This window comes from Manihot esculenta, chromosome 8 (genome assembly GCF_001659605.2).
Source record: "Manihot esculenta cultivar AM560-2 chromosome 8, M.esculenta_v8, whole genome shotgun sequence".
In the NCBI taxonomy this organism is placed as follows: domain Eukaryota; kingdom Viridiplantae; phylum Streptophyta; class Magnoliopsida; order Malpighiales; family Euphorbiaceae; genus Manihot; species Manihot esculenta.
In genome coordinates, this window is record NC_035168.2 from 37,300,683 (window position 1) to 37,313,298 (window position 12,616).

Sequence of the window (12,616 nt, forward strand, 5' to 3'; positions counted from 1 at the left end):
GTAAAAGTGATATTTGGAAAAGAAAAAAGGTTCTTATATGACGGTTTCGACGACAGGTTTTAAATGTGGCTCGAGGAACCAGGCAGTCATCATCGAAGAATTGGCATAGGCAAAGCAATACAAGTGGAGAGGCATTAACGTGCTACGTGCCTCAGATCGTGAAGATAATTGTTACCTTCAAATCTGAAGAATCAAAGACCAGCGAGGGGACCTCTTATGTAACACAACAATCGCCCAAAGTAAGACATGAACTGTCACCATAAGACAGAACCACGTGGCAAGGGTAAAACAGCCCGGCCTAAACTGGTTCAAATAACTTTTAGACCCACTTTCCACTTGGCCCAAAATGGTTAACTCAAGTTATTTAGTAGTTTCGTGCTAGTTATTATATACAATTTCAATTTGTCGTAATCTATCGATGTGGGACGTTCCCACAAGCAGGTAGCTGATTGTTACACACGGTCCCTCTAAATTTGCGACGTCCTCGTCGCAACTGAATCAAATATAATTGCTAAACTAGGACCGGACTCTTGAGTATTGTGGTTTGCTAGTGTCACGGGGGTCCCTCTCCCATCTCCCGAGCCCACATAGCCTAGAGCCTGAAGTCCGACCCTCCCGTGATCCATCCCATTGGCCTCACAACCGCCGGGCAGGATTTGTCCCATGACCTCACGAGGCCAATGGGATTTGGCCTAATATTCCCCACATAGGAATATTAGGTCGCCTCCCCCACCACTCGAACCCAAGACCTCTCCAAATAAGAGTCCGGCGTTACGAGGGTGAGTACCAATTGTTCTAACATCGGACGGCTCCACCTCATCTCACACGGGTAACCCTTTCCTCGCAGGTCCACTAGCTCCGCACAATTTGTGTGACCCAGAGTGGCTCTGATACCAATTAAAACAGTTCGGCCCAAACTGGCCCAAATAACTTTTGGACTCACTTTTCACTTGGCCTAAAATGGTTAACCCAAGTTATTTAATAGTTTTGTGCTAGCTATTATATTCAATTCGGAATTGTCGTATTCCGTCGATGTGGGATGGAATCCACAAGCAGGCAGCTAACCGTTACACTCGGTCCCGCTAAATTTGTGATATCCTCGTCACAACTAAATCGGATACAATTGCTAAACCAAGACCGGGCCCTTCGGTATTGTGGTTCGCTAGTATCTCAGGCGGCTCTACCTCATCTCGCACGGGTAGCCCTTTTCTCGTAGACCCACTAGCTCTGCACAATTTGTCTGACCAAGGGTGGCTCTGATACCAATTGAAACAGCTCGGCTCAAACTAGTCCAAATAACTTTTAGATTCACTTTCCACTTGGGCCAAAATGGTTAAACCAAGTTATTTAATAGTTTCATGCTAGCTATTATATACAATTTCAATTTGTCGTAATCTGCCGATGTGGGACGTTTCCACAAGCAGGCAGCTGACTGTTACAAAGGGTCTGATAAGCCAATATGCAACCCCACCTGTGGAAAGAAAGACTCAGACACCGTAACATCCAGTTCTTTATCAAGACTTATCCTCTCCTAAAGAGGTTAAGTCTGCACATAAAGTTACTGTTAGTAGATACAATCCAACAGATTCCTATTATACCTGTAATTACAGGATCCTTGATAAATTAGCTAGCACCTACTGGATTTTCAAGAAATACTATAATTAACTCTATCTTATTATAGTATAAAAGCATATGATCACAGAGACAAATGAATGTATTCTATTACACAACTACTCTTCAGTTTTAAGCAATTCCTTATATTCGATTTATTCTTCAGTTTACTAACTTGAACATTGAAGTGATTATCCTAAGCGGCATCCATCTCACATTCTCTTTCTTATTGGTAAACCAATAGCAGTACAGTTCATTTCGGCCACATCAAGTATTATATCAGATTCTATATACATATAGTTAAAAAATAATTACTAATCAAATAAATTTTATTTTATAAAAAAAATTTATAATAGAAATTCCCTTTATATTATAAAATTATATAATAGCTTATTTAAAAAAATATTTTTTTTATTATTATGCAATTATAAAGTTGCATTTTCAAAACTCGTAAGGCATAATTACAAAGGGGTTATAAAATTCTCCCCTGCTAAACGTTGCAACTGAATACTGATTTGGATCCAATTATTAAGTCAGGACTAAAACTGAATATTAATTCGGATATAATTACTAAGTCAGGATCAAATTTTTGGGTATTATAGTTCGTAGTATTTCGGGTGACTCCACCTCATCTCAAATGGGTAGTCCTTTTCTCGGAATTTCACTAGCTCTACACAGTTTTTTCGATTCAGGGTGATTTTGATATCAATTGTAATAGTCTGATTTAAACTAATCCAAATAATTTTTGAATTCCTTTTGCATTTGGTTCAAAATAGTTAATTTAAATTATTTAGTAGTATTAAGTTATGATTTATATTTGCGGACGTGGATAAAATTTTTTTTATGGTTGTTTTTTCTTTTACAGGTTGATGGACTTCATTCCCTTTCTTGCATGTACTTGAGTTCAAGCACTTTCCTCCGACTAACTTATCATACGCATTCAACAAGTAAGCAACACAGACAGATAGACATGGTAGACACACTCTGTCATTAATATATATATATATATATATATATATATATATATATATAAACCTAAATTTAGAATTAATTTATTGAATAATATATAATTAATATATTAATATTTATGCAAAGCTCATTGGTTACATAAAAAATTTAAAATTTACTAATAATATTCATAATGATTAATATTAGCTTGAGGACAAACAAATCTTAAAATTTTAATATTAATCTTTATTACATAAATCTAAAACCTCGTTGTCTTGATTAAGGTCTTTCATCACACAAAATAACGAGATATTTCGTTGTTTAAAAAAATTATCATGCACAAAAAATAAAGTTCAGAAACTAATGGTACATAATGAATTAATACATAAGTACAAATTTTGATAATTAACATTTTTTAATACCGTAATGTGATTATATTAGCTGACGTGGATCAATAGTTATAGTTTCGCATAACACGTGGTGATGAATCTTGAAAAATTCTCAATATATAAAAAATAAAAATTTAAGCTCCATTTCTTTTAAAAATAATTTATATTTGAATAATATATAACACCAAATTTAATAAGCAAATCAAAATAATGCTACATGTTTCTTATAAGTATTCGAGTGTACATATATTCGGCAACTCTAAGAAAGAATCTACATGGCAGTTTTGAATTGGCTAGCTACATACCATATAAGAAAGTTCTACCAGAGAGATGTATACACTGGAGAGATGGATTTATTACATATTTATATGTAGATAGTTAGATACACATATATCTAACTGATGGTAATGCAAAAAATAGCAAATCCCATCAATTTCAAATTTTTTCCCAAGAAAAAAAAAAAAAAAAAGCGCAAAATTACAGCGCCTACAGTACTGTTACATTTTTTCTCTGCACTTGGTATAAAAAGAAATTACATGAAGAAGAAGAAGAAGAGATGATGATGCATGATATTATCTCTCTAAACCAAAGTGATCATTGAAAGCCAAGAAGCTACTCGATTGTCCTCGGCCATAGAAATGGACCACCAAAACGGCGCCGCTCCAACTTGAAAAAAAACAATAAAAATATCCTCCTTTTGTTGGCCTAGTAGCAGTAGAAATCTAAATCTAGAGAGAAAATTTGCTGGAGCAAATTCAAGCCAACCTGTGGTTGCCTCTCAAGTCTCGCTCTTCTCTACAAAAGCCATACCAGTCCCACACTTGGATCAATAAGACTGCATCACTGAACATGCTACGGCTTGGGCCCAATGCCTTAACTTGGTCTTCACCTGTTGAGGATCATCACCTGCGCACCATCACAGTTAACAATCAAAATATTAATTGTTGCATTCAATTTCACATGCATAAACGTACAATTTATGTTCAAGAATGGAGGATTCACCTGGGCTGCATATTTTCCAATCTGATTCATTGGGTGAGCTGCCAAACGATGACGATCGCCGACCTAGCGATGATGAGGACCTGGACATGGAACCTCCGCTTTGCGGTGTCGATGATGGACTAGGTGAAAGCTGTCGGTTTACTGCAAAATAAAGATCAAGAGCTGGTAAGGTGTTGCACAGTTGGTGCCCTTCTTCTTCATTGAACCCAAACCCAAGTTCTATACACCCTTTAAGCTCGTTCAAGTCTTCATCGGTCAAGTCATCGGAGTCAATAATATTGTTCTTTCTTCTTTCTTGCCTAAGAATCTGGCGACGCCTCTTCTCCCAGGCTCTGTCCCGTCGAGTCTCGCACATGGATAGCTGTTTTGATAAGCGCTTCTTGTTCTTCCACATGGGAGGTGCCAATGGCATGTGCTGCAACTCCTCCAACGTGTCTGAACCGTGCAATGATGGTGACCATGATGAGGATGACAAGTTCTTGGCCATTGGGTCGTAATTCATCATCCTAAGATTAATAATCTAATAGTGTAATTAACAAATGATTAATGTTGAAGGACAGGATAAACGGGGAGGATCAGCTGTGTGGCCGTGTGGGGGGCGGTGCAGCGGCGATATGCCAGTTAGTTTCAATTATATATAAGTTGATAAAAATGCAATGAACAGGAGGCGGCGTCGGCGGCCAACAGGGACAGAAGCCGTCGAGCCGCCAACTGAGGAGGAATGTGAGAAGGGGGCAGAGGTGCGTATGAAAAGATTCTTGAATATTAATGAAGAACTACACGTTTAAGTTTGTTTGTTGTCTTGGTTTATTTGAAGAGGAACACACGGCACCAGCCCGACCAGCTCAAGCAAGAGTTGCTGCGAAGGGCTTTAATGGGGTGGTGGTGGGCAGGAGGAAGAGGAGTGCGGCCGTCGCGCACATCCATTGGGTTGTTGTGTTTGCTGTTACGCCATTCATTTGTAACTTCCTATGATAATTTTGGAAGCCTAGTTTAGGAGAAATTTGCCTATTTTGGACAGCAGTTGGCTATCCTCCAAGGAATGCTTTGTCTTTTTTTGGTTCAATTGCTGAGTTCTATATACGTTCCGAATATTAATTAGGAAATCGGATGGTTTTTAACAGAATTTAGTATTTTGTGTATATATGGAGATTAGACCAATGCACATAGAAGCTTTTGCAAATTAGGAAAAAATTTAGTATTTTTTTTTCCTAAATTGTTTGAAAACTATACTTATCTTCAAACTAATTATGGGAATATTAATTATGTCCCATTAATTTATTAATTAACTAAAACGGTCGAAACATACAATATCGACATTCTATTTGTCAGTCACTATATAAAATAAAAAATAAACACAGAAATTTAATATACTTTATCTACGGATAAAGTAGAAATAAAAAATTAATTTATATGGAAATAATTATTGAATATATATTTTTTATATATACAATAATGATATTAGAAATTATTTGTATCAATTTCACTATGATCAGTAATTAAAATAAAAAAAATATTATAATATAACAGTTACATTGAATAGCTAAAAATAAATTAATCTGTTTAAGGGCTTAGTAATAATAAACAAAAACATGCTAATTCTAAAGTAAAAACATGATACTTGATCATCTCTACTCAAGCATGAGTTCTTATAAAGAGTTCTTTTTTTTTTTTTTTTCTTTTTTTGAGTAATTTGTTATTTGTCATGATAGTAGAGAACCCAATTGGAAGCCATAAAAGAATTTTCGAGTTTTATTTATTGATTCTTTATTTTAATTTAATGATCTAAAAAAATTGTAAAATCATTAAGGGATGAGGAACATTGTGAATGGAATTTCAAGTACAAGTCAAGTAGCCTGTCAAGTTATTATACAATAAACTTGCAGGGGGAAAAGCTTGCTAAACTTAGCATTTTAGCAGAAATCCAAATCCATTATAACCACCCAAATTTCAAACTTTACAATTCTTTCTCTCATTCATCAATTTCCAACTGCACAAATTTCAACAATGGATGCCCAGCGAACAGGAGAAAAGAAAAAGAAAAGAAAAAAGAAAACATTGCCTGGATTGGTCCTCTCTGAACCAGGCATGAGTCTCCATGGCTGATTAAAGTTGGCTAGATCTGCTGTAAACATAACAAAGACAAAAAAGACAGCAGCAATTTTGTCAAGTTTCTGGCGTACAGGAAAACTTTCTTTCTCCTTGTGGGAAATGTTTCTTGGTTTTCCTGTACGCCAAACACCAAACTGCATGCCCTCATTGTCCTTCTTTATTCAACCATGAATTCTAATACCCATACATTGCTTTTTCTATCCTGTGTTTCCATTCTTTTCAATGCCCTTCATGTGTCTAGTACAAACACAACAAATTCTTTGCTTTTGAACTGTGGATCTGAAAATGAAGGCACAGATGCTGATGGGCCAAAATGGGTTTTAGATGCTAAGTACCTTGTTGGGAATCATCCGCAAGCCAGAGCTCAATTCCAGGATTCTTCAATTCTTTCTGATGTTCCACTTATGGATGCTAGTATTTTCAGATCTGAAGCAACCTATAAAGTCCCAATAAAGCCACAAACTCGACACTTTCTAAGGCTCTACTTTTATCCATCAGAATATTCTGGCCTTAACATCTCCAACTCCGACTTCTCAGTGGTGGCAGCAGGCGTTACTCTCCTGATTCGGCTATGAACTTGAAGTTTAACTTGACATGATTGTTTCGGGTTGATGCCAATTTCAAATAAATTGTTAGATTCCATTTTTGCGAGTTTTATTTCAGAAGAAGCAATCTGAAGTCCTTCAATATTTACATCAACAATCCAACTGCTCAGGGTGGCGATCAACCAGTTGATATAATTGCTTAGACAGGAGAAATCGGAAAACCAACATACAGAGATTATATGATTGTAGTTAATGACAAGCAATGTGACGAACATATTCAAGTGGACTTGAATCCATCAACCCGGTTTAAGCCTCAACATTATGATGCTTCACTCAATGGATTAGAGATATTCAAGATGAGTGATCGAAGCAATAACTTGGCAGGTCTCAGTCCTGAATTATCAGCATTGCTTATCAAGGATATGGCAGAGATCAATAAAAAACTTTTCAAAATATAGTTGAGATTGAAAGAGCAGCTGCTGGAGGAGCCGCAGGCTTTTGTTTGGTGGCTGCAGTACGCCGTCCACCAAAAGAAGAGGAGAGACCTTAACGTTGAATTGCACACCTCTAGCTGGCTGCCTCTTCGTACCAGCTCCCATACTAGTACCAGGCTCAGGGACTTTGTCGCCATTTCTCACTGCATAAGATGAAGAAAGCTACAAAAAATTTGGACGATTGTAACGTTATTGGTGTTGGAGGTTTTGGAAAGGTATATAAAGGCATAATTGATCAAAATATGAAAGTGGCCATTAAAAGATCAAACCCACAATCTGAACAAAGAGTTGATGGGTTCCAAGAGATGCTTTCGAAGTTGATGGGGTTGGGGGTTTAGACCGTTGTAGGTTGAGATGGATTCCATTCTTTAAATTAGATGTGAAGAGATCATTTAAACTCTCATTTGAAAAAAAAAAAAAATAATTAATAAGTAATTATGATGAAAATAATATAAAATTAAATAGGGTCATATATTAATCATAATATAAAAAAGTATGTGGACAATATTTGAAATAACTGAAAATAAAAAAAACAAACAAAAATTATAAGGCAATAGAAAAAGAATAATAAATCTTAAACACAAAAGTTCATTCTGAAAGAGCAGTAATGAATATAGAGACTATAAATTATTTATATCTTACCTGGTAGGATATATATATGTGAAAATTAATTAGTATATCAAATTTCAATTTCATTTATATTAATAATATTTAAATTTATTTCAAATTTGATTAAAATTTAATTTAAATTATCTGAATTCTTGTAAAATGTGAACTCATTTAATCTCATATATATTAATTAATAATTTATATAAAAAAGTTTTATTAATAATTTTTATTTTAAAAAAAAATATTTTTTAAAAAATTATTAAAATTGTAATATATAAATAAAAGCATATAAAAAATTTATAAATATTATCATAAAAAATATATTTTTATATTAAATTAATTATTTATATAAATAAATTAATGAATATCTTATATATAAAATTCGAATCCGGTCTAAATCCATCATGACTATTATTTTTTAAATTCAATCCTATCAAAATTCAATTATAATTTTTCAAATACATACTATTAGAGTTCAGTCAGATTAGATACTCAAAAATACTCGATCCGTTGTCATCTCTAATTATATATATTTTTAAAGCAATCATCTCTAATTATATTTATCTAGTTAGTTATAAAATATATTATTATCTATTTAGTTATATAAGATATACCATCCCTTATCATAGCCCCATAATTCAATCCCAATGAGAAAATCAACAATATGATCACAAGAGATAAACAGATAAAATGAATAAATGGTAATAAACTTCAATATGTTTTTTTTTTTTTTTAATTTTAGATGAATAATGACATAATTGAACTTACATATTGGAGTAACATGTAGCTCTAATCTTATTTAATTTTATAGATATTAATTTTAGAACATATATTGTAATACGGCTATAATATGGTATATCCAATGTCACAAAATTATCACAGGGTATTGAAAATGTTTAAATTGAATCACTTTCTAATCAAAATTTCATCACTCATTTCTTAATCAAATTTCATGATTCTTGAATCAATCAACTCCTTTACAATGCTAGTATTATATACTATAAAAAAATTACAATTTAATTCCAAAATTCTTTAAATGATCCCTCAAAACCTCAGCTAACTTGTGGAAACCCTAATTTTGACCATTCCATATTTAAATCCAAAATTCTCCTTGTTCCCTACACTAAGCAGCCTGAATAAACACTCGTTGGAAAGCTCATGTCCTAATCTAAAAACCCTTTAAATCTCATTAAAATTCATTAACCACAGACTAAGCTACGTCCATTAGAATTCTGCTCAAAAACACACTTGAAAGTTGAAGCCCCATCTCATTCCTATCCATATGGAGCTATTATCCTTGCAATGCCGCAATCCGCATCTTTGCTAAGCATTTATTATCGACCGTGAAAAGGTCTGCAATCCAATGGTCTATATTCAAAATTTCTAAAAAGCCACTCAATCCATGACAAAAACTTTTCCACCAATCACAATCCACGGCTTTTCTCTATAAAATCCTTTCTCTCTTGATGCTATATTATTTAGAATTTTCTCTCTCCGCTGTCCTTGAACAAGTTCTCAGTCTTTGTAAAGGAAAAAGAAAAAATAATATTTTTCTCTCTCCCTCTCCCCAAGACTTCCTCCGGTTTAAAGAAAGTCCAATTTATTAGAATGGCCGACTCCGAATTTGAAGCTCCTGCTTTGCCGGCGGTGACCGGTAAGAAGTCCAAGAGAGCCACCACAAAGGCCACAGCGGTCAAGGCCAATGCTCCAAAAGCCAAGAAGACAGCAGTGGAGAAGAAGGCCAAGTCTCCTCGCGCTTATCCTTCTTTCCTTGTGGTAATCCCTCATCTTCACTTTTATATAAGCCTTTTATTAAAGAAAAAAAATTTGTGTGTTTATCATTTATATAAAAAAAATCTCCCTGCAGATGATAACTGATGCGATTGTGATACTGAAAGAGAGGACTGGATCGAGCCAACATGCGATCACTAAGTTCATCGAAGAGAAGCAAAAGAAGTTGCCTTCGAATTTTAAAAAGCTTTTGCTGGTTCAATTGAAGAGACTTGTTGCCTCTGGCAAGCTCGTCAAAGTGAAAAATTCGTACAAGCTTCCCCCAACTCGCGCTGCTCCGGCCAAAAAACCAGCCGATGTGAAGCCCAAGGTTGCAACCACCAAGCCAAAAACTGCAAAAGTTGTTGCGAAGCCCAAAGCCAAGGTGGCGACCAAGCCAAAGGCAAAAGCACCTGTGAAAGCTAAGCCAGCAGTGAAGCCGAAGGCTAAGCCAACAGTGAAGCCGAAGGCTAAGCCAACAGTGAAGCCGAAGGCTAAGCCAACAGTGAAGCCGAAGGCTAAGCCAACAGTGAAGCCGAAGGCTAAGTCGGCAGTGAAGTCGAGGGCAAAGCCGAAAACTTCGGCCAAGCCAGCTAAGGTGGCGAAAACTGCTGCCAAAACTTCGGCAGGAAAGAAAACGACGAAGAGGGCGAAGAAATGAGGTTTGGTCTTGAGTTGGGTATCTGCATATAGGCGCAGCGATGTAAATTTGTTGTTTGATAGTTGCAGGTTGTAACAGAGCTGTTTTGTTTATGTTACTTTTTCTTAATTTCTAAAGAAATTTAATAGATTTCAATTTCATTAAATTTGCCCGTCAATGGCGTTTCATTTATCATACTGTGGGAGTAGAATAGCGCACTTTAGGTTGGACTCGATTATAAATGAAATTACCAGACCAGGTAATTTCTTGGTTTGGTATTTCCTTTTTATATCATAAGAAATGCAATTCAAAAAATTTAAATAATTTTTTATAAAATTATTTATGATTTTATTCTTATATATAAATAAAAAAATTTATTGAAATAAAAATTTAAAAAAAATAATTCCATGAAAAATAGAATAATAAAATCTCTTTTTATATTTTAGTCTTTTAATTTAAAGATATTTTAGTGGCACTTAAAAAAAAGAAAAAGAAAAAGTAGTGTCCTGATCTAGAACAGAGCATCTGTAAATTTAGTAATAACTCAATATTCATTCATTTCAATTCAACAATTACACCCCATCTCTGCATAATCTTCACAGCAAATACAACGAAAAAAAACACACAATTAAGCAGACAATCAAATAAGATTACTTGTCTTATCTTCTCCAATTTCTTGAAGCTTTGAGCGGAACCCATCACTCTTTAATCTAGTCTCTCCCGTTTGGACGAGGTGACGGTAATGATAATAAAAAAAAATCTGAGAGAGGCAAATGAGGACAAAGAAGAAGAAAAAGAGGAGGAAGACAATGAGTTAGTGGGATGAAGATGGAGGACCATAGAAGAAGAAGAAGAAGAAGTGAAGGAAGAGGAAGAATAAGAATTGAAAGAGTTAATGGAAAGATAAATGAAATGAGCAGTACAATGAATTAAGTTTCCTTAAGATTATATATAATGTCGATTAGATTTCACCGGTTTCATTTTTTATTTAAATTAAAAGTTATTTAAAATTTTATTAAATTCCTCAATTAAAAAAATATTTATTACTTTTCATTTAAAATTAAAAAAATTTATTAATAATTATATAAAAAAAATTAATTAGTAAATGTTTTATAAAAGTGCGGGTCTGAATTTATTTTTCAAATTATATTAATTAATTAATAAAATATTTAATAGTTAAAAATAATAAAAAATTAATTAGTAGATTTTTTTAAAATTTTAATATATTAATATATTTTTAAAAAACTGACAAACTAACTAATTTAATAACTATAAATTAAATAATAATTTCAGAGCTAAGCTAAGGGAAGAAGAAAATAAAGACTGCCTATTACGAGAGCCCTTTTTTTGTCACAAAGATAGTGATTTAATGAAAAATAATAATAATTCGGTCGATCCATGTGGTATTATAAATATAAATTTTAAAAATAGTACAAATTAGTTTTCTTTTAATTTAAAGTTTAAATATTAAAAAAATATAAAATGCTCTCAATATAAAATAATTAATTAATAAACTTTTTTTAAAAAAATAAATACATTTGAATGTAGTTTTTAAAATTAAAATCAATTATTAATGAATTTTTTCATACCAACTAAATAATAACTACTTAAATAAAACTAAAGGAACGATTAATTATTTAATTCTATAAAATATTAGAAGTGGTTTTCGACTAATAAATTTACTTATAATACGGAAACTATATAGTAATTTTTTTTATTTATTAATATGGATAGAATAAAAGAATTTAGAAATAAAAGTGAATATAAAAATAGTCTACGGAGTTACAAACAATAAAATTTCAAAACTCCAGAAGTTAATTCTATATCGGTTTGGAATAAAGATAATGTCTCTTATAATAGTTTTAGGCACTTTTCAAGTTAATTTTTGAGGTGAGTTAGATACTATTTAAATTTAACATGGTATCAGAGTCTTCCAAATTTTGAGATAAAAATAATATGTCTCTCTTATAAGGATTTTAGATCCAAGTTTGTGAAATATAGTTGTGCTAACTTTAAATTCTTAATAATAGAGGTGAAGTTACCATTTTTCAGTAAAAAGATATATTTGTTTTGCAAAAATCATATGGTGTGAGATGAGTAATTGGTCTAAAATATTCAAATTTCAATTTAACACCATTCAAAGTCATTTGGACGAAGAAAAAAGCCCCTTAGACCAACTTTTCGATGAGTTTTTTTGGCATAGAAATGATATGGATGTGCCAAGATAGACTTTAGATACTTGTTCTCTAATCTAGGTATTAAAGTTTCTACTAAAAGAGCAGTTTTTAATAGTTATGAAGTTTTTATAGAGGTATTTACGAGATAAAGATAGAGATTATATATTATTTTTATTTTAACTAGATATTATATTTATTTAGATAGTTATGAAAAATGTGGTTATCTAGTTAGTTACATAAAATATATTATTCCTTATCAGAACCATATAATTTGAACTTGATAACCTATAAGATATTTGCTTTTGAAAAATAAAACCTA

General features: G+C 32.9%; 2 protein-coding genes and 1 pseudogene across 3 annotated transcripts; 2 read left to right on the plus strand and 1 right to left on the minus strand.

Moving 5' to 3' along the window:
- Window positions 1-3,486: 3,486 nt before the first annotated feature.
- LOC110621594 lies at window positions 3,487-4,437 on the minus strand. The gene is made up of 2 exons (XM_021765863.2): window positions 3,951-4,437; window positions 3,487-3,854 (listed from the first exon to the last, which is right to left on the minus strand). Exons 1-2 carry the CDS (start codon window positions 4,435-4,437, stop codon window positions 3,775-3,777), a joined length of 567 nt encoding a protein of 188 aa, XP_021621555.1. The 3' UTR covers window positions 3,487-3,774.
- A 1,792-nt stretch (window positions 4,438-6,229) lies between these two features.
- LOC110621595 lies at window positions 6,230-7,439 on the plus strand (annotated as a pseudogene).
- A 1,744-nt stretch (window positions 7,440-9,183) lies between these two features.
- Window positions 9,184-10,286, plus strand: LOC110620173 (histone H1). Of its 2 annotated transcripts, XM_021763792.2 has the most exons (3): window positions 9,184-9,486; window positions 9,578-9,901; window positions 9,974-10,286. In XM_021763792.2, the coding sequence occupies exons 1-3, from the start codon at window positions 9,319-9,321 to the stop codon at window positions 10,139-10,141; spliced, it is 660 nt and encodes a 219-aa protein (XP_021619484.1). In that variant the 5' UTR covers window positions 9,184-9,318; the 3' UTR covers window positions 10,142-10,286. The 2 variants fall into 2 exon arrangements, with proteins under 2 accessions (XP_021619484.1, XP_021619483.1); XM_021763791.2 differs by having other exon boundaries at window positions 9,578-10,286.
- The last annotated feature ends 2,330 nt before the right edge of the window (window positions 10,287-12,616 follow it).